At 42.0% G+C, this 24,397-nt stretch overlaps 2 protein-coding genes and 1 long non-coding RNA gene across 3 annotated transcripts in view; 2 read left to right on the forward strand and 1 right to left on the reverse strand.

Moving 5' to 3' along the window:
* Positions 1–24,397, reverse strand: part of LOC102126915 (tripartite motif-containing protein 60) — a 98,679-nt gene that overhangs the window by 68,381 nt on the left and 5,901 nt on the right. Inside the window, exons 4-7 of the mRNA XM_065545663.2 lie at positions 18,836–23,679; positions 13,363–13,484; positions 8,645–9,490; positions 6,709–6,815 (exon numbers count right to left, since the gene is read on the reverse strand). Of these exons, the coding sequence (XP_065401735.1) occupies positions 21,930–23,342 (1,413 nt within the window). The 5' untranslated portion in view covers positions 23,343–23,679 and the 3' untranslated portion in view covers positions 6,709–6,815; positions 8,645–9,490; positions 13,363–13,484; positions 18,836–21,929. The remainder of the gene's footprint in view (positions 1–6,708; positions 6,816–8,644; positions 9,491–13,362; positions 13,485–18,835; positions 23,680–24,397) is intronic.
* Positions 7–8,643, forward strand: LOC123573650 (putative tripartite motif-containing protein 61). The gene is made up of 2 exons (XM_065545664.1): positions 7–6,030; positions 7,637–8,643. The coding sequence occupies exon 1, from the start codon at positions 955–957 to the stop codon at positions 1,906–1,908; it is 954 nt and encodes a 317-aa protein (XP_065401736.1). The 5' UTR covers positions 7–954; the 3' UTR covers positions 1,909–6,030; positions 7,637–8,643.
* On the forward strand, positions 8,898–9,487 carry LOC102125882 (protein FAM218A). The gene has a single exon (XR_006698359.3). It is a non-coding gene; the product is annotated as a protein FAM218A (long non-coding RNA).

Genomic DNA, 24,397 nt, shown 5'->3' on the forward strand with positions numbered 1-24,397 from the left:
TATTTTATTTGAGACAGGATCATGCTCTGTTGCCAAGGCTAGAGTCCAGTGGCACACTAACCGCTCACTGCAGCCTCAACCTCACAGGCTCAATTGTTCCTCCTACCAGAGCTTACCTAGTAGCTTGGACTACAGGTGTGTGCCACTATGCCTGGCTAATTGTTGTATTTTTTTCATAGACATGGAGTGTCGCCATTTTGTCCAGGCTATCAGTCTTTTCAATAACGTTTTCTACTGGAGAGCATCTAAAGTATATAAAATAGTAGCAAAATTAGTGCAACAAACACTGTGTATCCACTTATAAATTTATTTCCCAATCCCTATACTTTGCAATAGTTTGAAGCAAACCCAGGATCACATATAATCTTATAGGTAAATACTGCACTATGAATGTCTGAAATATAGAGCTTCCTTCAAATATTAAGCTCGTAATATCATTATCAGAAATCATAACTAGTGAATACTTCTGAAATTTCCTCTATCCCAATGGACTTTATCTTTAGAAGTGTTTATGTAGAAATAAGGAAAATTATTAGGTAGTTATTTTCATTGATATACATGCTCTTCAGTGCTTTAATATATCTATTCTTTTTTCTCCTTTTGAAGCTGAAGAAAACTGTTTTATTGTTCTGTTGAGAGTCTGTCTGGAATATTTTACGTGGTCATTAGTTTCCATCGCCTCTTGTAATTGTGGCCCTTGCTGAGAAAGACAACGAAAGAGCCCAGCTTGGATTTTACTAAAGGAAGAACTGGTGCCAAGGGATCAGCCAGTGCCCTGTGACCTCCCCACCCCCGGAGCTGTTTCTAGAGCCAAAGGGAAAGAAGCAGACACAGGCTTGTGAAGTGCTTGCAGGAGACAGAACGCTGAGGAGGCACCAGCTTCTCACTTTCCCTCCTTCCTGGAGGATCACACCTTCTGAAGGGAGTCTCCCCACACAGATCCCTCCCCACACCATGGCCTTTGCAGCCTCTCTGGCTGAGCTCCAAGCAGAGGCCAGCTGCCCCATCTGCCTGGATTACATGAAGGACCCAGTCACCACTCACTGTGGGCACAACTTCTGTCACTCCTGCATCCACCAGTGCTGGGAAGACCTGCAGGATGTCCTCCCCTGTCCTGACTGCCTCTACCACTGCCCTGAGAACCTCAGGAGCAACACCCAGTGGAGCCACATGACTGATGTGGTTCAGCAGCTTCTCACCATGAGAAGCAAGAGGAAATGGCAGGAAGAGGAGCGCCTGTGTGGGAAGCACAGTCAGCGTCTGGCCCTGTTCTGTGAGAAGGACCTGGAGCTATTGGGTCCCCAGCACAGGGTCTCCTCTGACCACCAATATCACTGCCTGATGCCCACTGAGCAAGCTGCAGCAAGAAATGGGAGAAAGCTCAAAAGCTACATTAAGCCACTAAAGAAAGAAATTGAACATGCCAAGATGCGTTGTGAAGTCCCAATTTTGAGATCTCTTAATGTGAAAAGGAAGACAGTAACATGGAAGGAATTACAATCTGAATTTAAAGAAATTAAGTCTTTCTTGGTAAAGGAACAAGCTGCAATTCATGCAAGATTACTTACTGAAGAGAAGGATGCTAAAGAAAAACTCACTGAAAACCAAAGACAAATTTCAGACCACTTATCCACACTACAGAATCTCTTAAATGAAGTAACGGAGAAGTGTTTTCAAGCAGACCTGGATGTGCTGACAGGTATTGAGAACATCTACAACACATATGAAAACCTGAAAACCCCTGCAGTCTTCTCATATGAATCAAAGAAGGAGAGTTTGAGTCTCTCTCCACATTATTTTGGCCTGCAAAGAATTATGAGCACATTTCAAGAAGATTTGATGCTAGATCCAGAAACAGCCCACCGTAGTCTTACTATCTCAAGAGAGAGAAAAAGTGTGATTATTTAGGATGAGGAAGCCACACTTTACTGATAATCCTCAATCATTTACTTTTTACCCAGCTGTCTGGAGCTGTGACGGCTTTGATGCTGGGAGACACTTTTGGCAAGTAGAAGTGAGAGGCACAGGTGCATGCTCCCTTGGTGGGCGTAAAGAAACATTTCCCAGAGATGGTCTTACATCACCAACTCCACAGATGGGGTGCTGGCAAATTCAGCCATTCTGTAGTCCACGCAGTACAAGGAATACAGAAGTCCTGCAAATTGGTGTTTTTCTGGACTATGAGTTGGGAGAGGTTTCATTTTATAATTTAAAAACCAGATCATATAGGCCGGGCGTGGTGGCTTACGCCTGTAATCCCAGCACTTTGGGAGGCCGAGGCAGGCAGATCACGAGGTCAGGAGATCAAGACCATCCTGGCGAACACGGTGAAACCCCGTCTCTACAAAAAATACAAAAAAAATTAGCCAGGTGTGGTGGCAGCCACCTGTAGTCCCAGCTTCTCAGGAGGCTGAGGCAGCAGAATGGTGTGAACCCGGGAGGCAGCGGAGTTTGCAGTGAGCGGAGATGGTGCCACTGCACTCCAGCCTGGGCGACAGGGCGAGACTCTGTCTCAAAAAAAACAAAAACAAAAACAAACAGATCCTATGTGTACACTTTCACTGATACGTTTACAGAAAAGCTTATGCCTTATTTCTCTATTGCACCTTCTACACAAGCTGTTACAATCATATTGTCATAGGCCAGTGAGGAATTACTTAGAGCACCCTTTGCATGTGGCTATCTTTTTCTTCCTGTGTTCTTGGAGGGCATTTGTAATAAAGCTTCTGATTCCATGTTTATGTTTGACTGCTGGTATTTTTGGGGGGATTCACTCTTCTCTCTTCCCGTCTGCCCACCCTGGACAAGCTGATGACAAAGCCCTGGGTGCTCCCTCTGTTGGTGCAGGTGGAAGGTTCAGACCTAGCAAGTCCCTGGTAGTGCAGGACCGTTTCAGCAGCCCCACCCATGACCACCATCACAGCCCCAAACCAGTCTCCCTTCCCTGCTCTCTCAAGTCACTTTTGGACCAACTGCGTAGACACCCTGCTCTCCCCCACAAACCTCATTACAGGAGTAAGAATCCATTTCACACGGGCTTGGAGTGTGTGGCATTGGCATTAGCAGTCTCAATACTGAACCAAAGTGTATGCAGACTGACCCCTGCAATGGCCATTGTGAGCAGGATTATCCAGATGTTGGCTGCCGCCATCAGGGAATTGCTGTTTTAGCTTTGCTTTGTCACTGGCTCTGTGCCCCATGACAAGCCTGAACTTTCAGCTCAGCTGTTTTGTGCTGCTTTTACTGAGTTCGGTTGAGGCTCTTTGAGAGATTTCTCTGACCTAGGTCAGTAATTTAGATAACATTTTGGTATTTAAGAACAGGAACATGGACTCAGATCCCTTTTAATGTCTCCCTGAGTCATGCATCTCAGTCCAGACATTCTGCTGTGTCTTTTGTAATTTAAAAAACAAATCCTGTGTGTATACTTTCACTAATACGTTTACAGAAAAGTTTGTCTTATTTCTCTATTGAACCTTCTTCACAAGGTGTTACAATCAGTATTGTCATAGACAATAATCACTTTAAATGGTTATTATGTATTGTCAAAGCATAATCACATTAAAAGGAAAAACCCGTAAAGTGTATTGCATGTCTACAAAAACAGAATAAAAAAAAAATGGACATGAAAGTCAGAGAAATGGGGAATAAAGAGAAAGATAAAACCAAATTACAGATTCAAGGAGAGGACCAAAAAAAAAAAAAAAAAACTGGAACAGAAGTTCCTAATTTGCAATTTCCAGTTGAATATGCAAAATTTACCAAAAGAATCTGCACAACACAGAAGATTTAATGGTGCTGGTTGACTTTTCTTTCTCTGTAACTTGGATGATTGAACCTCAGCATCTGTTACAATGCATCAGTTGGAAAACTTTCATAGATGTAATCCTTTGCCTCTAATTAGTTAACCAGGGATCCCTCTGATTTTAAATGATGAACACTTAGTGATGTTACCGCACATAAAACGGAGGTAGAAGAAGTATCCTTTAACTATGAGAATCACTGGTTTCCCTAAATTTTCCATAGTCAGAGCACACACTGGGATGACATATCAAAGAGAAAAAAAGAGATAGGATAAGTCATAAATGCAATTAAATTCTTTCGAATTTTCAAACTAGCTTTACAAAATGGTATCCAAAGGATATTCCTGACCCCAGTGAAAAAGAGATAATATAGCTAAATATTAGTTAAAATAGGATATTCAAGAATTGAAACCCATGATACAAGACCTAGGAGTGATTATCTCACTGTTTCTGCCTTCAACCCCAATTTTGTGTGTTCTTAGACTTTGAAAGAAGTATGACATCTCAGAGTGAAATTGATGACGGCTGTAATGGGATGATCTCTCCCAATGTTATTGACATGACTTACTCCGTCCAATCAGCAAGTGGTAAATATCTGGCTACTAAGGATTTGGCTAATTTTTTTTTTTTTTTCAGGCCTATTTCGACAGCTTCCTGGCCATGCTTTCCCTTTACCTCAAAGGAATTTTATGCATCTCTACCCACCAATCTTGGGCACCTCAGCAGTCTTGCCTTTGCACACAAACCTTGTAGGGAAGATTTCAACTTCATTCAACTTCTTCCAGAACAGCAGGTATGATTTAAATGGATGACATTCTCCTCCATGGTGATCCATTTGAAACACTCATTCAAGCCATGAAAATACTCACAAAGGAGTTTACACAAAGGGAATGGGTCATTACCCCCACACAGTGCAAGCCCCTCATTTGATTAATTGCCTGAAAATTATTTGGTAAACTGAAAGCAACTCCATCTCTGATACTATGGAGAAACAGCTATTAAACCTCTCAATGCCCACAATGTGAAAACAAGCCCAGTATCTTTAACCCTGTTTGGATTCTGAAGGAAACATATTCATCATTTATAAATTTTGCTTAAGGTCACTTATGCTGTTACTTCCAAATCCACCCATCTTTAATGGGGCCACCTTCAAGAAAGGCCTACAGACTCTAAATTGCAGTACATTAAGCTCTCACAGGCACTCAGCCTCTTTCTACTTTCCCCAAATCATTTTAATGCAGTATTCATATATCATATCATTTTATCTATATCTTAAATCACTAAAAGAATGATTTTAAAAGTGTAAGTGCAGTATAGGTATCACATTTAATATTTAAATATAGTTTCATTCCCTCCTTGGGTGTTCCACCCTCCCCGCACCTCAAAGTGTTCACAAATCTCAAAGCTCCTCATATTACATTCTTCAAGAGTTTGTATAAAGTTTATTTTCCAGGTACCCCCCACCATCCTACTGAAAGTTCTAATCACTTGGTCTTCTGTTGAGCAGCCCTATCCTGAGGCTACCCCGGGCCCCAACCCAACCCACCTCATTAGCATAAATCCAGTTGATCCAAAGGGGCTTATTATGAATAACAAAAAACTGGCTGGGAGCCATGGCTGTAATCCCAGGACTTTGGGAGTTCAAGAAAGGAGGATAAGGCCAGGAGTTCCCAGCTAGCCTGGCCTACATAGTGAGACACCATTTCTACAAAAAGAATAATTTTTAAAAATTAGCTGGGCATGGTGATATGTGCCTGCAGTCCTAGCTATTTGGAAGGTTGAGGCTGCAGGATTGCTTGAGCCCAGGAGTTCCAGGTTACAATGAACCATGACTGCATCACTGCACTACAGGGTGACAGAGCGACACCCAGCAATTGCCCTTATGCTCCACTCAGTGCATGATGTGTTACTTCCGCAGCTCCCACCCCTTCATGACCATTCTGCAGGTCCCTACCCCTGTCCCCTTTACCAACCCAGGACCCTGGAGGAGCAATCAGAGAACAAGACAGAATTGCCCTCTGGGACCTGTCACTTCCCCTATGCTGACTGCATAAGGAAAAAACTCCCTACAAGGTATAAGACTGAATTCATTCTGAGGTCACCATTTTGGTGAACAAGAAATAGGGACTGTGTTGTGTCTTCTGACCTGGATCGAGGAAGAAACATCAGCTCTGCAAGGATGGAAAAAACTGACAATCCCCAGTGAACTGCTGACAAGTGAATACAGGTAGGCTCCGCACCCTACACTAACCCTCTGCTTGCAGCAGAATATCTGAGTGAGGATTGCACCAGGAGACACAGGTGAGCTGCACTCAGTAAAGGGTGTGCAGCCTTTGGCTGGACCTAAGCTGGGGAAAGTAGCCACATAAGAAGGAACCCTGGGGAGTTCATGCATTTTATTTTTCAACCATCAGTTTTGTGTTTTTAGAAAGATATTTCGGCCGGGCGCGGTGGCTCAAGCCTGTAATCCCAGCACTTTGGGAGGCCGAGACGGGCGGATCACGAGGTCAGGAGATCGAGACCATCCTGGCTAACCCGGTGAAACCCCGTCTCTACTAAAAAGTACAAAAAACCAGCCGGGCAAGGTGGCGGGCGCCTGTAGTCCCAGCTACTCGGGAGGCTGAGGCAGGAGAATGGCGTAAACCCGGGAGGCGGAGCTTGCAGTGAGCTGAGATCTGGCCACTGCACTCCAGCCTGGGCGACAGAGCGAGACTCCGTCTCAAAAAAAAAAAAAAAAAGAAAGAAAGATATTTCAATATACATCTAAAATTATATATATTTGATTATACTTCAATATGTTCTTGTATTAGCATATTTATATGAACATATTATACAGAAATACATATAATTACATATCTTACAAATGTAATTAAAATTTTATAGTATTATATGAACATATACATACCCTACACATGGCTGGCAGCATGGCTATAATCCCAGCAGTCTGGGAGGTCAAAGCAGGAGGATCGCTTGAGGTCAGGAGTTCCAGACCAGACTGGACAACCATCTCTACTAAAAATAAAATATAAATATGTTTTTATATTTACTTAAAATTTTATTGGCCCAGCATGGTGGCTCACGCCTGTAATCCCAGCATTTTGGGAGGCCGAGGCAGGCAGATCACAAAGTTCAAGAGATCGAGACCATCTGGCCAACATGGTGAAACCCTGTCTCTACTAGAAATACAAAAATTAGCTGGGCTTGGTGGCGCGTGCCTGTAGTCCCAGCTACTCGGGAGCCAGAGGCAGGAGAATCGTGTGAACCTGGGAGGCGGAGGTTGGAGTGAGCTGAGATCGCACAACTGCACTCCAGCCTGGTGACAGAGGGAGACTCCATCTTAAAATATATATATATATGTGTGTGTGTGTGTGTGTGTGTATAATGGTATTATAGTGGCATATACATATCCTACACATATACCTATGCGGTTTATTCTTTACTCTGACTCGTATATGAGAAAGTTCTTTTGTATGTTGTATAACAATCACAGATTTGGATTTCTCATAAGGGGCCTCATGCTGGTTTGCCCTAATTACATCTAATTATGTCTGAACTGTTCTGCATAATCAGCATATCTACCATTAAACAGTCAACAGAAGTATGAGAAACACAAACCATTCTTGGAATATCTTGAGTTCAGTGCCACACCAAATCCTGTTTTAAAAAAATTTTTCCAGGTTGAGCTCAATGGCTCAAGACAGCAACCTGAGTAGCACGGAGGCCCAGGCAGGAAGATTGCTTGAGGTCAGGAGTTTGAGGATACAGTGAGCTACAATCTTGCCACTGCAGTCCAATTGAGGTTGATTGTCCTTGTTTTCATGTGACCACTACAGGGTGAAGAGGGGGATCAAGGAACCAGCCCCAGGTGACTCAGGTAATCTGAGACCAGGCCTGGGATCCACACACCGGACACACGCCCAGATGGAAGCACAATGCCTGGTCTCGGTCTTTCCTCAATCCCAGTTTAAACTAATTTGGCAGTTTTATGAGATAAAAAAAGGGTGCAGACAGGAAAGGAGATAGGATTGGTAGAGGATGGAAAATCGATTAAGATTAGGGACAACTGTGAGGAGGAAGAGAAAAGCAGACAGAATCTGAAAGCCCTGAGGTGGACTGAAAGCGGGGAGGCGGCTCAAAGAAAAAAGTAAGAGAAATGAGATTTTCTGGAACGAAGCATTGATAACGCTGAAACATGATTAGACTTTTGAAATAAATCTTTTGTTTATTTATTTTTATTTTTTTGAGACAGGGTCTCGTTCTGTCGTCCAGACTTGGGTGCAGTGGCGCCATCCTGGCTCACTGCAACCTTGGCTCCCCCGGTTCAAGCGATTTTCCCACCTCAGCCTCCGATGTAGCTGAGACCACAGGGGCGGGCCAACATGCCAGGCTAATTTTTGTATTTTTTGTAGAGATGGGGTTTCACCAGGTTGGCCTGGCTGATCTCAAACTCCAGAGCTCATATTATCCGCCCACAGCCTACCAAAGTGCTGGGATTACAGGCATGAGCTGCCATGCCGGCCAAGAAAGGAAGCTTTTAAATTGTGGAGTATTTCGTGCATCCACAATAGTAGAGAGAACATTATGAAGAACCTACACATAAAAAGAAACCAACCTCTATCATTTGAATTAACAGTCTTTATAACCCCACCAACTTCTGCCAATGGAGCAAATTCCCAGACATCTTATATATTTCATCTTATAATTTCATTATTTATTCCCTAAAAGACAATATCTCAATTATCATAGTGATACTGTAACTTTTAATAAGCTGTTCAGTGTGAATTATAACCACATTTTTCTCCAACCATTTATAAGTAAGATTCAATAAATTAAAACAGCACCTGGAATTCTCTTCTGTTAAGGTGGGGCAGGGAGAGCCCTCAGTCTGGCACACGTAGGGGTGGGTGGCAGAAGAGCAAACCCAACAGCTGAGGTTCCTTGAGAATGCAAACTTCTCACCGAACACACAGCTCTCTGCAGGCCTCGGCGCCCCAAGCACTGCAGCGTTTGGCCCAGGAGGCTGCGCGAGTCCGTAGCGGAAGTGGGGGCGGCAGAACAGTGATTGGCCGCGGCCGGCACCTTCTCTGGGCTTCGGACTTCCAGGTGAGACCGCGGAGGTGGAGCTCGACTTTGGAGACCGGGGGCAGCGCCAGGTACCACAGTGGATGGAAGGATGCGTAGTGCGGCGTGGCAGCTGCCCTCTTCTCCCCGGACCCAGCGCCTGGAGAGGCAGCCCTTCAGGGTGGCCTGGGCGAACTAAACTGCGTTCCTGGTGCAGGGCTTCGGGTCTCCCTAACATACCTTAAACGTTGAACAGCCGCCGCCTTGGCAGTGTCTCTTTGCTCAGAGATCCTGAGACGACCACACTCGTCCAACAGCAGTCGCTCCACCAAGCCTGGGGAAAGCGAATCGTTTTCTCCGCGTGCCCTGTCAGCCGCTCATGCTGCCCAGAGAGGAATTTTAGTGGCAACATTCCGGCCGTCACGGCACTGAAATTGCCAGGCCACTCCAAGTCAGAAGGACCACCAGGAAAAGTCAGGAAGAGAATCACCATCAGGTTGCAGCCTCTTTTTGTGACAAGGACTAGATGGTTTGTTTGGTCTGCAGTGGGCTGTCTTCCCGCTGGACTGGCCTCTCCTGTAGAGCAGGCTGCCTCAAGGAAGAAGCTCACAGGGGACATCTGACCTCTGAAACAGCAAGTGTGAAATGCTTTAAATAAGCCAAAACGAAACCAATAGTTATGTTAACTAAAAATACATGGATGCTACCGAAGATAGTGGAATATTAGAGGAAGAGAGTAAACTCTGATTTTGAGCGCTTTATGCTTTATTCGGAAAATGAATAAGATGCAGTTCTGAAAACCTGAAAATATAAATAGGATATGATACACACACTAGATGAAAACAAAACTTTCAGACCATGTTTTCTTACTTAAAGCTCTAATAAGTGAGATAGCAAACTATTCACTCAGATAATTAGTAACTGATATACGGGTATGTATCAACAGGTATTAAGATAAAAATTCTATGAGCTTTTCCATTTTAACAAGGGATGATGATTCTAGACTTCTGCCACAACATTATGGTCGACAAAACATTCTTAATTCATTTTACATAGATCTGACTCTAGATTCTGAAACAAAGTCATAATCTTTTATCTCTGAAGATAGAATACAGTGAGATTTGGAAAGACACCACAAAAACTCATGGTCCAAAAAAGATTAAGGCTGGTATTACTAGGAGGAAGACAAAGAGGACAAAATCAAACTGGACAGATACAATAGAGTTGTTTGTTTGTTAGAATTGTCTTCCCAAGAGATGGAAAAAGACACCGTCACAATAGGATTCATGCTTTAGTATTCAGCTACAGAAATGTAATAACTTTGCCAAAGTAATTACAGTACGTAGAGTGGCAATCGTTCTATTAAAAGTAAAACCCAGTAATACTAGGATTTTTCTGGACAATGAAGGAGATTAGGTTTAATCTTATAACTTGCATGCCAGGTCTCATATCTTTTCTTCAAGTCATATTTTTATGAAACTATTTAGGCTGTGTTTCACACTGAGTATGATTTCTAACCTCTTATAATCTGTACAGTAATAGATTATGAAGGATGAATTACTTGAAAGCTACTTTGTGTCTTATTTAGAAGAGGAGTTCTTCAATTCTGAATTCTGTCTGCCACTTATAAGCAGAAGGAAGTTTTTTTCTTTCATTATTTTAGCAACTATCAGTATTAGAAATGCCTACTCTTCAGAGATGTAATAGGAATAAATTGTAAAGTACTTTTGATGTTCTAAGATGAAAGATGGTATTACACAGTCAATAATTCAATGCTTTCCACTTTATGAATTTTGTCAAAATTATATAGAGAGCTGTTAGTTCAGTCCAACAACAAAACAGGCTTATATAAAAACAAAAACCTCCTGGGTCATGCCATCCTACACCAAATCCCTGTTAAACAGAGACATGATTTATTCCAGTGACCTTGCTATTTCTCCATAACTGCAATATGTCTAATGTTAGACATTTTAAATTAATATTCTATTAGGTAAACTGAGAATTTAGGTCTCTCGCACCACCCAGGCACATACTCTTATCTTTCTCCACAAACATCCAACTATGGTAATAAAATTGGATATTCATACAACTATATAATTGTTCACAGCTGAGCCTCTTAGGTACTATAATTATAATTTATTTGATACACAATTTTTTTTTTTTTTTTTTGAGACGGAACCTGGCTCTGTCGCCCAGGCTGGAGTGCAGTGGCGCGATCTCGGCTCACTGCAAGCTCCGCCTCCCGGGTTCACACCATTCTCTGGCCTCAGCCTCCCGTGTAGCTGGGACTACAGGTGCCCGCCACCATGCCCAGCTAATTTTTTGTATTTTTAGTAGAGATGGGGTTTCACTGTGTTAGCCAGGGTGGTCTCGATCTCCTGACCTCGTGATACACCCGCCTTGGCCTCCCAAAGTTCTGGGATTACAGGTGTGAGCCACCACCCCTGGCCCACAAATTTTGTTTTACTGTGATTAAAATTGCCTGATTTCTTGCTGCATTTTCTGTTTTTCTCTTTCAGCCCCATAGCTGCTAATCTCTAAAGTTCCTCTCAATAAAAGTAATCTCGACATGTAATTTGTTGATTTTATTCATTTTCTTTGTAGCGCTCAATCTCCGGAAGCTCTCTATCATCTTAGCATGAACTGAAATTTGAACATGATGCACAGCTATCCTGTGAGGCCTTTCATGTTTCCATTACCCTAAGAATTATCTTTTATCTTCTGTCTTATGTCCAGAGGTTTTAAGTCTATTGTTGTCTGATCCCTTGTTTCCCTTCTCAGTTTTCTTCCCTTCTTTTGGTGAGCGTATCACCAGGTAGTTCCCTGAGAAAGGGGACTTGGAAGATGTGCCAGTCATTTCCCTGTGTGCTGTGAGATGTGGGAATGTATGCTAGGCCCAGCATCACATCTGGAAGAGGGTCAAGAACATTTGTGAAGGCCACACATGCCTGAAACCAGAATTCAGAGTGACTGACCATGACTCATACTCAATCAGAACATCAGAGAACACGAGCTTCCCCAACTCCCAAAACCACACTAACAGGAGTTGAGTAAAAATAACAGTAGAATCCAGTTTGAGAAATGAAAAAGACATATCACTAGGGGAGTGTGAAGCCTTGAATGCACTAAGGGTAACCATAGAAATAACAAACTTCAAACTCTGCCTAACCTCTGGCTTGATTAATACAAACACACTCTCACTACAGGCCTAGCAGAAGGGAAATAAGTTCATCTCTGCTATTGGTTGAATTGTGTTTTCCCAAAAAAGTATGTTGAAGTGCTAACTCCAGTACTTCAGATGTGACCTTATTTGGAAATTAGGTCTTTAGAAGGTAATTGGTCAAAATGAGGTCATTAGGGTGGGCCTTAATCTAGTATCACTGCTGTCCTTATAAAAAGATGACATTTTGGCCGGGCGCGGTGGCTCAAGCCTGTAATCCCAGCACTTTGGGAGGCCGAGGCGGGCGGATCACAAGGTCAGGAGATCGAGACCACAGTGAAACCCCATCTCTACTAAAAATACAAAAAATTAGCCGGGCGCGGTGGCGGGCGCCTGTAGTCCCAGCTACTCAGGAGGCTGAGGCAGGAGAATGGCGGGAACCTGGGAGGCGGAGCTTGTAGTGAGCCGAGATCGCGCCACTGCACTCCAGCCTGGGCAACAGCGTGAGACTCCGTCTCAAAAAAAAAAAAAAAAAAAAAAGATGACATTTTGACACAAAGCTATGCATAGAGGAAGATTATATGAGGAAATACGAGGGAATGCCATTGGCGTGATGCATCTACCAGCCAAGGAATGCCAAACATTGGCAGCAACACAATAGAACCTGGAGGCATGGAAGCAATTCTGTATCACAGCCCTCAGTACAAATCAATCCTGCCAACAGCCATAATTTAGACCCAGTCTCCAGAACTGTGAGACAATAAATTTCCTGTTATGGGCTGGGCGCGATGGCTCACACCCCGTAATCCCATCACTTTTTGAGGCCGAGGTGGGTGGATCACGAGGTCAGAAGTTCAAGACCAGCCTTGCCAAGATGACGAAACTCCATCTCTACTAAAAATCCAAAAACAAAAAAAAATTACCCAGGTGCAGCAGCAGGCTCCTGTAATCCCAGCTACTTGGGAGGCTGAGGCAGGAGATTCGCTTGAACCCGAGGGTTGGAGGTTGCAGTGAGCCGAGACGGCACCACTGCACTCCAATCTGGGTGACAGAGTAAGACTCTGTCTCAAAAAAAAAAAGAAAAGAAAATGTCCTGTTACATAAACCACCCAGTTTGTGATACCTTATTAGGGTATTCCCTATAAAACTAATATAATCTACAAGTATAAAAATATTTACCAACTGGGTGTGGTGGCTCACGACCGTAATCCCAGCACTTTGGGAGGCCGGAGGCAGGCGGATCACCTGAGGTCAGGAATTCAAGACCAGCCTGACCCACATGGAGAATCCCCATCTCTACTGAATATACAAAAATTAGCCGGGCGTGGTGACACATACCTATAATCCCAGCTATTCAGGAGGCTGTGGCAGGAAAATCACTTGAAACCAGGAAGCAGAGGTCGTAGTGAGCCAAGATGGTGCTACTGCACTGAAACCCGGGTGGCAGAGTGAGACTCTGGCTAAAAAAAAAAATGTATACATATATTTACCTCAGTATATATTTGCCTATACATGTCTGGTTTTTACAAAAGAAAAAAAAAAAAAAAAAAAAAAAAAACATAAGGCATACAAAAAGACAATGTAAGAGGACAATAAACCATACTCTGACAAAACAAAACATTCAGAACCAGACTAAGCTATGACACAAAGTAAGAACTCTCAGGCAAAAAAAGAAAAGGAAAAATAACGATAATTTACATATTAAAGGCTTTGGCAGAAAATAAAGACAACATGCAGGATCAGATAGATAATTTTATCAGAGAGTTAGAAACTATAAGATCAAATGGAAATGCTAGCAATGAAAACCACAGAAAAGAGATGAAGATGCTTTCAATGGGCTCATCAGTACCCTCAACACACTGAGGGAAATAATCAGTGAACTTGAAGATAAACAAATTACCCAAACTGAAATATAAAGTGAAAAGAATACAAAAGAGAACCTAAGCACTGTGGGACAGTATCAAATGGTGTCGTTTGTGGATACTTGGCATCTCAGAAAGAAGAAATCTCATCACTAGGAAATGATGGCAAAAATAAATAAAAATTTAAAAACAAAAAAAAGCAGAAAAATATTTGGAAAAAAAAAAAAAAGGCCAAGAATTTAGTTACAGACATCAAAACTCCAGAACCAAGAAGCCCAGAGAACAACAAGCATAATGAATATCAAAAAACACCAAACAAACCCAAAACAAGAAAAATGATAGCAAATCCCCAAACATATCAAATTGAAACTGCTGAAAATTAAAATCAAAAACAGTTTTCAAGGCAGCCCAAGTAAAAAACTACATTACTGCCATGCATACATTAACTATGGGAATATGTTCTGAGTACGTCATAGGACGATTTCATCATTCTGTGAACGTCATAGAGTATGTTACACAAACCTAGATTGCAGTTGTGTAGCTTATTATGCCTGTAAGCTACACGGTACAGCCTAATGCTCCAAGCCTATAAACCTGTACAGCAAGTTACTGTACTGAATACTATAGACAATTATAATACAATGGCAAATATTTGTGTATCTAAGCATAGAAAAGTTCGGTAAAAATAGTTTTCTAATCTTATAGGACCACTGTTGTGTATGCGGTCAGTGGCTGAACCACTGTTTTGCAGTGCATGACTACTGACAAAGGAAGGAGGATAAGAATTACAACAGACCTCTCATCAGAAAATGTGAAATCCAGGAGATGATATTACTTCTGTAAATTAAAAAACCCTGCCAACTCACAATTCTGTAACCAATTAGCATGTTTATCAAAATTTCTAAGTCGAAATACTTAGAAAAAGTAAAATGGAGAGAATTCATTGCCATCAAGTGGACACTACAAGAAATGTTAATAAAAGTACTTCGGACCAAAGGTATATTATACATGTCAGAAGCTTGTGTTTACACAAAGAAATAAAGTGCATAAAAATAAAATAAAGGTAATTGCTCTAAAAGATAACTAGCAGTTTAAAACAATAATATATGGCGTTTTTCCAGCATATGTAAAAGTATTGTATGAATACAGGACCACAAAGGATCAGTGAGAATTGGGAATATACTATTACAAGGTTCTTTTTTTTTTTTTTTTTTTTTTTTTTTTGAGACGGAGTCTCGCTGTGTCTCCCAGGCTGGAGTGCGGTGGCGTGATCTCGGCTCACTGCAAGCTCCGCCTCCCGGGTTCACGCCATTCTCCCGCCTCAGCCTCCCAAGTAGCTGAGACTACAGGCGCCCGCCACCACGCCCGGCTAGTTTTTTGTATTTTTAGTAGAGACGGGGTTTCACCATGTTAGCCAGGATAGTCTCGATCTCCTGACCTTGTGATCCACCCGCCTCGGCCTCCCAAAGTGCTGGGATTACAGGCTTGAGCCACCGCGCCCGGCCACAAGGTTCTTATACTGAAAGGGAAACAGTATAATTCATTTAAAGGAGGCCCCAAATTATTTTAAAATATATACTATAAACCCTGGGAGAACCACTGAAAATGTTCTTAAAAGATGTATAAAATAAGTTAATAGAAGAGATTAAAATGTAATCCTAAAACATGCTTGATTAAACCGAGAGAAGCCAGGCATGGTGGAGTGCACCTGTAGTCCAGCTATTCAGGAGACTGAGGCAGGAAGATCTCTTGAGAGTAGGAGTTTGGGGCTGCTGTGGGCTATGATTGTGCCTATGAATAGGCTATTGAATGCCAGCCTGGGCAATATAGTCAGAGCCTGTTTTAATCCTAGCATTTTTTTTTTTTTTTTTTTTGAGACAGAGTCTCGCTCTGTCGCCCAGGCTGGAGTGCAGTGGCCAGATCTCAGCTCACTGCAAGCTCTGCCTCCCGGGTTTACACCATTCTCCTGCCTCAGCCTCCCGAGTAGCTGGGACTACAGGTGTCCGCCACCTCGCCCAGCTAGTTTTTTGTATTTTTTAGTAGAGACGGGGTTTCACCGTGTTAGCCAGGATGATCTCGATCTCCTGACCTCGTGATCCGCCCGTCTCGGCCTCCCAAAGTGCTGGGATTACAGGCTTGAGCCACCGCGCCCGGCCAATCCTAGCACTTTTGAAGTCCAAGTTGGGTGGATCACTTGGGGCCGGGAGTTTGAGACAAACCTGGGCAACATTGGTGAGATCTTGTCTCCAGTAAAAACTAAAAACAGAGAACTCAAAATAAGCATTATTTTCAAGTTCCTGTGGGACACTCACCAAGATAAACCACATCATGGGCTATGGAACATGCCTTCACACATTTAAAGAATAGAAATCACACAAATGACAGGGCATGGTGGCTCATGCCTGTAATCCCAACACTTTGGGGGGCCAAGGCAGGCAGATCACCCGAGGTCAGGAGTTCGAGACCAGCTTGGCCAACATGGAGAAACTTCGTATCTACTAAAAATACAAAAATTAGCTAGGCGTGGTGGTGTGCACCTGTAATCCCAGCTAATCGGGAGGCTGAGACAGGAGAATCGCTTGAACCCAGTAGGCGACATTGTGCCATTGCACTCCAGCATGGGCAACAAGAGTGAAACTCTGTCTCAGGAAAAAAAAAAAAAAAAAAAAGAAATCACACAAACTATATTATCAGACTGTACAAAATTAGATAGTACAGAAAAATCTCTGGAAAATCCACAAAAAAGTTAAAACTAGTACACTTCTAAATACCCCTTGGGTCAAAGAGTCTCAGGGAAATTAAATAAATATTTTGAGCAAAATAAAAATAAAAATACAATATGTCAATGTTTGTGTAACACAGCTAAAGCAGTATTTAGAGTGAAATTTATAGCATTAAATTTATAACATATATTAGAAAAAAATCTAAAATCAGTAACTTAACCCTTTACCTTAAGAAACTAGAGAAAAATGGCCGGGCACACTGGCTCATGCCTGTAATCTCAGCACTTTGGGAGGCTGAGGCAGGCGGATCACGAGGTCAGGAGATCGAGACCATCCTGGCTAACACGATGAAATCTTGTCTCTACTAAAAATACAAAAAATTGCTGGGCGTGGTGGCGGGCACCTGTAGTCGCAGCTACTCAGGAGGCTGAGATAGGAGAATGGCATGAACCCAGGAGGCAGAACTTGCAATGAGCCAAGATCGCACCACTGCACTCCAGCCTGGGCAACAGAGTGAGACTCCATCTCAAAAAAAAAAAAAGAAAGAAAGAAACTAGAGGAAAAAAAGGAGATGGAGAGCTTTTAAATGTAAAGCATACAGAAGGACAAAAATAAAAATTGAAACAACTCAGTAAAACTGAAAATTGGAAACGAGAGAAAAATCAACAAAATCAAAGCTGATTCTTTGAAAAGATAAAGATAGAGGCAATATATTGATAACTGCCACAAACTGCCCAACCTAGTATAGGATTTCAAATGCATGCTCTTTCCAGTATCTCAGCAATGAGTAAGGGATTGAACAATTAAGAAGCCTGATTATGTAGGGGAAATGGGGTAAGAATATTATAGTGATGATTTCTTGGTACACAAGGTTGGTGGTAGAATATTAAGTAACCAGAGACTGGCAAGGGGAGTGCAGAGTAGGGATGCTGGAAATACATCATTCTACATTCTTCATTTACAAAACTCTTTTCACTTACAGAAATGATTCTGTCTTTAAACTATGACTATTTTCTTGTCCACGGAAGCCACCGAGTTTATAGATCTTTGACTATTTCAGTTGACCCATGTATCTCTAATAACACTTATTTCACCAATGTCATCCTATTTTTGATGTCTACTAATTATTGTAATTCAACCAGGAGACGTGTAATTTGCTCTGAATCGGTGTAAAATAACTGGTTGGTTGCAGTGGCTCACACCTGGAATCCCAGCACATTGGGAAGCTGAGGTGGGTGGATCACTTGAGATCAGGAGTTTGAGGCGAGCCTGGCCAAACTGGTGAAAGCCCGTCTCTACTAAAATTACAAAAATTGACCGGGCGCGGTGGCGCAAGTCTGTAACTCCAACTATTCCAGAGGCTAAGGCATGAGAGTTGCTTGAACCCAGGAGAGGGGGGCTGCAGTGAGCTGAGACTGCACCACTGCACTCCAGCCTGGACAACAGAGCGAGCCTCCATCTCAAAAAAGCCAAAAACAAAAAACTTAAACTGAAGCGTTACAATAGCACCTGGAGCTTAAATTTATCCATTATAAGGCCAGCTGATCTTGGGTGTGAGTTCATGACCAAATCTACGTAATGTATTGATTAAATCTCATGCTTATAGAATTCTGCCTATGCTAATGTGTCATTTTTTGTATTTTTTTTTTAATTTTTTGAGATGATACCCAGGCTGGAGTGCAGTGGCGCGATTTCGGCTCACTGCACCTTCTGCCTCCCGGGTTCAAGTGATTCTTCTGTCTCAGCCTACCGAGTAGCTGGGACTACAGGTGCATGCCACCAAGCCCGGCTAATTTTTTGAATTTTTAGTAGAGACGGGGTTTCACTGTGTTAGCCAGGATAGTCTCGAACTCCTGACCTGATCTGCCTGCCTCGGCCTCCCAAAGTGTTGGGATTACAGGCATGAGCCACCGCACCTGGCCTTAATGTATTTCATAATACATTGTAAATATCACAACATTATATTTCCCAATTTAAAAGGTTAAAAATACATAAGAGTGAATTGTTTTAAAACTATAATTCTAGGCCCTGATAAACTTCTGGTTAAATATCAGGATAGACTAAAGACATTTTCAGATACAAAGGTCTCAAAAACTTTATTTCTCATGCACCTTATTAGAAAACTACTTAAGGATGTGCTCCAATTAAACAAGAAACCAACTTCCAAATGGAAAAACATAGACAGGTAAAACAATCCAAGAGATGCCAAGAATATCTCCAAGATACCTGAGCAGCTGGCTTAGTGAACAAAGGTGCCTGCGTTGCAGATGAGAGGGCTCCTTGAGAGCATTCTGCAAGATGAAAATGGTGTAAAGCCACATGCCTTTAAATGAATTCAGAAAACTAGACAACTGCAGCAGACAGTTTGGGAATGAATGAATAAGAAGAACATGGAATACAAAGCATATTGAAGATTAGATAAGTATTAACTACAGGAAACAGTTATAGAAAAAGCAAAAAGGGGCCGGGCGCGGTGGCTCAAGCCTGTAATCCCAGCACTTTGGGAGGCCGAGACGGGCGGATCACGAGGTCAGGAGATCGAGACCATCCTGGCTAACACAATGAAACCCCGTCTCCACTAAAAATACAAAAAAATTAGCCGGGCGTGGTGGCGGCGCCTGTAGTCCCAGCTACTCGGGAGGCTGAGGCAGGAGAATGGCGGGAACCCGGGAGGCGGAGCTTGCAGTGAGCTGAGATCGCGCCACTGCACTCCAGCCTGGGCGACAGAGCGAGACTCCGCTTCAAAAAAAAAAAAAAAGAAAAAAAGAAAAAGCAAAAAGGAAATCACTTGACAATACATGGCTCAGAAATGAATGGTATTGAAATAGTCAAAATAAATGTGAGAAAATATTCTAAAACAAAAATGAGAAATTCTATTAGAAGAGGGCCACAAGGTGAAGCCTGTTCCAAATTCTTGTTTTCCAAAGTGGGACATCATATTTTAACACTTCAAACTGAAAAATCCAGAGGTATTACTGGAACGTGATTTAGTGACTATAAAAGCAAATACCAAAAGAGCTGAGGAGTTCAAAGTGGCTGCCTCTGAAAAACTTGCAAAAGTGGTTACAGAGCAATATTTGTAAATCAAATAAATTTTGTGAACAATAATTCAAACATTAAACTTAGATTTTTAAAAATTGTGCTTTTGGGCTGGGTGCAGTGGCTCATGTCTGTAATTCCAGCACTTTGGGAGGCCAGAATGGGTGGATCACCTGAGGTCAGGAGATCCAGACCAGCCTGGCCAACATGATGAAACCCCATCTCTACTAAAAATACAAAAATCAGCCGGGCATGGTGGCGGGCACCCGCAATCCCAGCTACTTGGGGTGGAGAGGGGGCGGTGCTGAGGCTCCAGAACTGCTTGAACCCAGGAGGCAGAGGTTGCAGTGAGACGAGATCATTCATGCCACTGCACTACAATGTGGGTGACAGAGTGAGCTCTATCAAAAAAAAATCTATATAACACAGGAAGAGATACAGATGTCTTTACCTGCCCATGACACGACTATCTCTATGGAAAATCCAATGGAATCTAAACAAGAGCTACTAAAAATGAGTTTAGCAAGCTATAGGAAATAAGATTAATATTCAAAAATTAGTTTTCTATATACTAGTAATGAACAATTAGAATTGAAATAATCAACATAAAAAATTAATACTTAAGGACAAATCTGACAAAAGATGTTAAATACACATACACTAAAAACTAAATTCCAATTACATAAAAATGCATGGAATAGATTCACTGTCTCAGTTATGTCTACTAGCTGATATGTCAGTTTTCTCCATATTAATCTAAAAAGATAAAACATAATCCCATCAAAAGCTCTAGTCTTTTTTGTTGACACAAGTTTTTCCAAATGTCATCCATCTGTGATCTATTGAAAGATGTTAATGCCTGAATTAACAGAATAAACCTAAGGAGGAAAACGCGCAACTAAGTTAAGATGGATTCTGAGACTAGTGATCAGTTCCCAAAGTGAAGGACTGTAGCTGCACAGCACTAGAGGGTACTCTGTCCAGTGGGAACAGATTATCTACTGGTTGTGTGTGTGGCAGAGGAAGACGTAAGAGTGCCATCTTATTTTCTATAGGACTAAGGCAATACTGACAAAGACACACAAAATAAAAAATAAAGTAAGTTACTTAGAAATACGGAGGTAGGGCCGGGCGTGGTGACTCACACCTGTATTCCCAGCACTTTGAGAGGCCGAGGCGGGTGGATCACAAGGTCAGATCGAGACCATCCTGGCTAACATGGTGAAACCCCGTCTCTACTAAAAATACAAAAAAGTTAGCCGGGCATGGTGCCAGGCACCTGTAGTCCTAGCTACTCAGGAAGCTGAGGCAGGAGAATGGCGTGAACCCGGGAGGTGGAGCTCGCAATGAGCTCGCACTTCGGCCTGGCGAGAGAGTGAGTGAGACTGTCTCAAAAAAAAAAAAAAAAAAAAAAAAAAAAAACGGAGGTAGACAAATGCAAGGTGAAAGTGGCACTGGACATGGTGGTTCATGCCTGTAATCCCAGTGCTTTGAGAGGCTAAGGCAGGAGAATTGCTTGAGGTCAACACCACCCTGGGCAAAATAGAAAAATAAAAACTTTAATTTAAAAAAAAAAAAGGTTCAAAGTAGCTACCTGGCTCAGCGCAGTGGCTCACACCTGTAATCCCAGCACTTTGGGAGGGCGAGGCAGGTGAATCACTGGAGGTCAGGAGTTCAACACTAGCCTGACCAACATGGTGAAACCCCGTCTCTATTAAAAATACAAAAATTAGCTGGGTGTGGTGGTACAAACCTATAATCCCAGCTACTTGGGAGGCTGAGGCAGGAGAATTGCTTGACCCTGGGAGACGAAGGCTGGAGTGAGCAGAGATCCCAGCCATTGCACTGGGGAACGAAAAAAGGAGAGGGGAGGGGAGAAGAGGAAAAAGAAGAAAAAGAGGCTATATTTAAATAGCAGGTAGTCCAAGAGTAATGATGAATGCCTTGAATAAAGACTTAATCTTTCTTAAAAGTATATAATACAGAAAAAAATTATTGGGCTTTATTGGCAATTACAAAAGTAATATATTTTCTTACATAATACATTTATTCAGTAATAGATTTTTCAAGTATTTTACTGTAGACTTTCTAAACTACCTTGTCATTGACCCCATAATTTATCATAAAGTAGGTCCCATAATCACATTTTTTGGAAGTTGCTGAAACTGAGATAAAAAATGTTTTTTTGTGGGAAAAACTGGACAAAATACAGAATGGCCAAAACTAGATTCACTGGCTCAGTTATGTCCAATAGGTGAAAGAAAATGAGTCTTCTACTAGTTCATTCAGAATCTGTTACTGTAGAAATTTTAAGAGGTCCTGAGTCAGTTCCAGTATAAAAATAAGGCCAAAGTGCTCCTGTAAAATCATCATTAAAAGTATAGAGAAGAGATCTATCATTCAAATTATAAAAGGAAACCTCATTCATTTCATAGTCTAAGAAAATGCCAATCTTACTAGGTGTTACTTTGGGCAGCAGAATAATTTCCTTATGGCCCAATACAATATAATTATTCTGACTAGATCGCCAAATTCCCCATAGTCCATCCTGTACTAAAATTGGTTGACTCTTCCTCCTTCTGGGAAGAGAGTCATTACAGACACCAAGAATCCATTCAGGCTTGTCTTTCACTTCTACTTCCCAGTACTGCCTGCCACAGCTATATCCCTTAGAACCCAGGACAGCTGGGAGGAGATAAAATCTTCTTGGGTTACGAGGTAAGTTTTGTGTTGTATTTCCATACCGCACAGTTTTTCTATCTTCTGAGACTATAAGTTTACGATGTGCTGTTTCAGGATCTAGAATTACATCTACTTGAAATCGCTTGATGATTTTGTTTAGGCCAGAATATTGTGGAGGCAGATGGTAACCATATTCTTTTAATTTGAATGAAAAAGGTTCAGGGAATTTTAAATTTTTATATCTGTGATAGATATCCTTAACATTAGCCAGTAATTCCAGTTCTGACTTCACATGTATGCTCTCTATCTCCTTTAGGAGATATTTTAATGAGGAGGTATAATCTGAAAATTTTGTTAGGCTTTCATTTAGTTGTGCTAAAATATCCATCTCTTCATCTTGTAATTGCCTAAGAACAGTCTCTTGCTGATTTTGCAGAAATAACCTAAGTTGCTCAAATTCAGACTTGACTTCTTCTGCCCTATGTTTTACCTGTTTCTTCAGTTCCAGTGATTTTCTGGTTTGCATAGTTATGACTTTTTCAATTAGTTCCACTCTCTCCTTCCACGGTGCATTATATTCCTCCAGTTTCTTCCTATGATACGAGGCAGCCTTCTTTATGGGCCAAACACAGTGATGCTGGTGATCAGTGGAGAAACTGCACCTTGGACATAAAAGCTCTAGGTCTTTCTGACAGAAGAAAGTCAAAAGCTGATTATGCTTCTTACACACATGCTTCTCTTCCTGCCTCTTCCTCTTGCTTCTTATCTGGAGTTGCTTAGCAAGTTCAGTCAAACTACCCAGCTGGGGATTGCTTACAAATTTCCTTTCTGGACAGCAAAAGTGGCAAAAGGGGCAGGGGAAACTATCATCTAGATCCTTCCAGGACATAATGATGCAGGAGAGACAGAAGTTATGCCCACAGCTGATGGTCACTGGGTCTTTCAAGTAGTCCAGACAGATGGGACAGCTAGCCTCTGCTCGGAGGTCAGCCAGGGCCGCCACAAATTCCATTGAGCCTTGAACAAAGATAGTAGGTAAGATAATTCTTTTATTTTAGCAAGGTGTAGCTCTCTAGAGCTCACGACCCAGTACGCAGTGGATATCCTCCCCAGACCTTGAAATCTGGCCAGCTTTCAGTTTTACTGACTTGGCATGTTAATGGCAGCTTCTAGAAACTTGTTAAGCCCTCAGCTCCTTAGCTTCAGAGTCTACTGCCACGAACACTTCACAGCTTGCAGCCAATTGCATATTAGAACTTAATAGCTGTGCTGCTGCTCTTCCCACTGAATGAAATAAAGTCAAGTTTTCTTCAAGAAAGCAGACTCACATCCAAGACAGGGAATCCTTCCTATGAGTGAGAAAAGACACCACGTTTAAAATCTGATTCCATAATCACAAATGTATTAAACATTCACACAAGAATCATCAATGAATGCTAAAATCACTGGGTAGAAGTTCTTGGAAAAACAAGATATTAATACTGCAGAGATTCACCCCATACATTACTTATTTTTTTAAAAAAACTAAATATGGGACAAACTTACGGGCTTCCTGATAGGATGCTATGGCAAGTATACAACATTGCCTGTATAATATTCTTTCCAAAAATATTGACCTTCAAGCTAACCATGAGAAAATTAATTCAGATTGTGGAGCATTCTTATAAGACAACTGGTATGCATTCTTCAAAAATATCAATGTCAGGAAAAACAAGCATAAAAAAAGGTTTCTAGATTTAAGGAGAGGAAACAAACATGAGAAATACAATGTGTGACCTCTGATTGCATCTGAGATCTTAAAATAAAAACAAAACAAAATAAAACAAAAAAATGCTGGCAACAGGCTGGGTATGGTGGCTCACTCCTGTAATCCCAGCACTTTGGGGGGCCAAGGCGCTCGGCTCCTTTAAGGCCAGGAGTTCAAGAGCATCCTGGCTAACATGGTGAAACCCCATCTCTACCAAAAACACAAAAAATTAGCTGGGCATGGTGGCATGTGCCTGTAATCCCAGCTGCTTGGGAGGCTGAGGCAGGAGAACCACTGGAACCTGGGAGGCAGACATGGCA

Source organism: Macaca fascicularis, chromosome 5 (genome assembly GCF_037993035.2).
Source record: "Macaca fascicularis isolate 582-1 chromosome 5, T2T-MFA8v1.1".
NCBI classification, from domain to species: domain Eukaryota; kingdom Metazoa; phylum Chordata; class Mammalia; order Primates; family Cercopithecidae; genus Macaca; species Macaca fascicularis.

Coding starts and splice junctions, on each gene's coding strand:
- LOC123573650 (XM_065545664.1), top strand. CDS start 955: ATGGCCTTTGCAGCCTCTCTGGCTGAGCTCCAAGCAGAGGCCAGCTGC.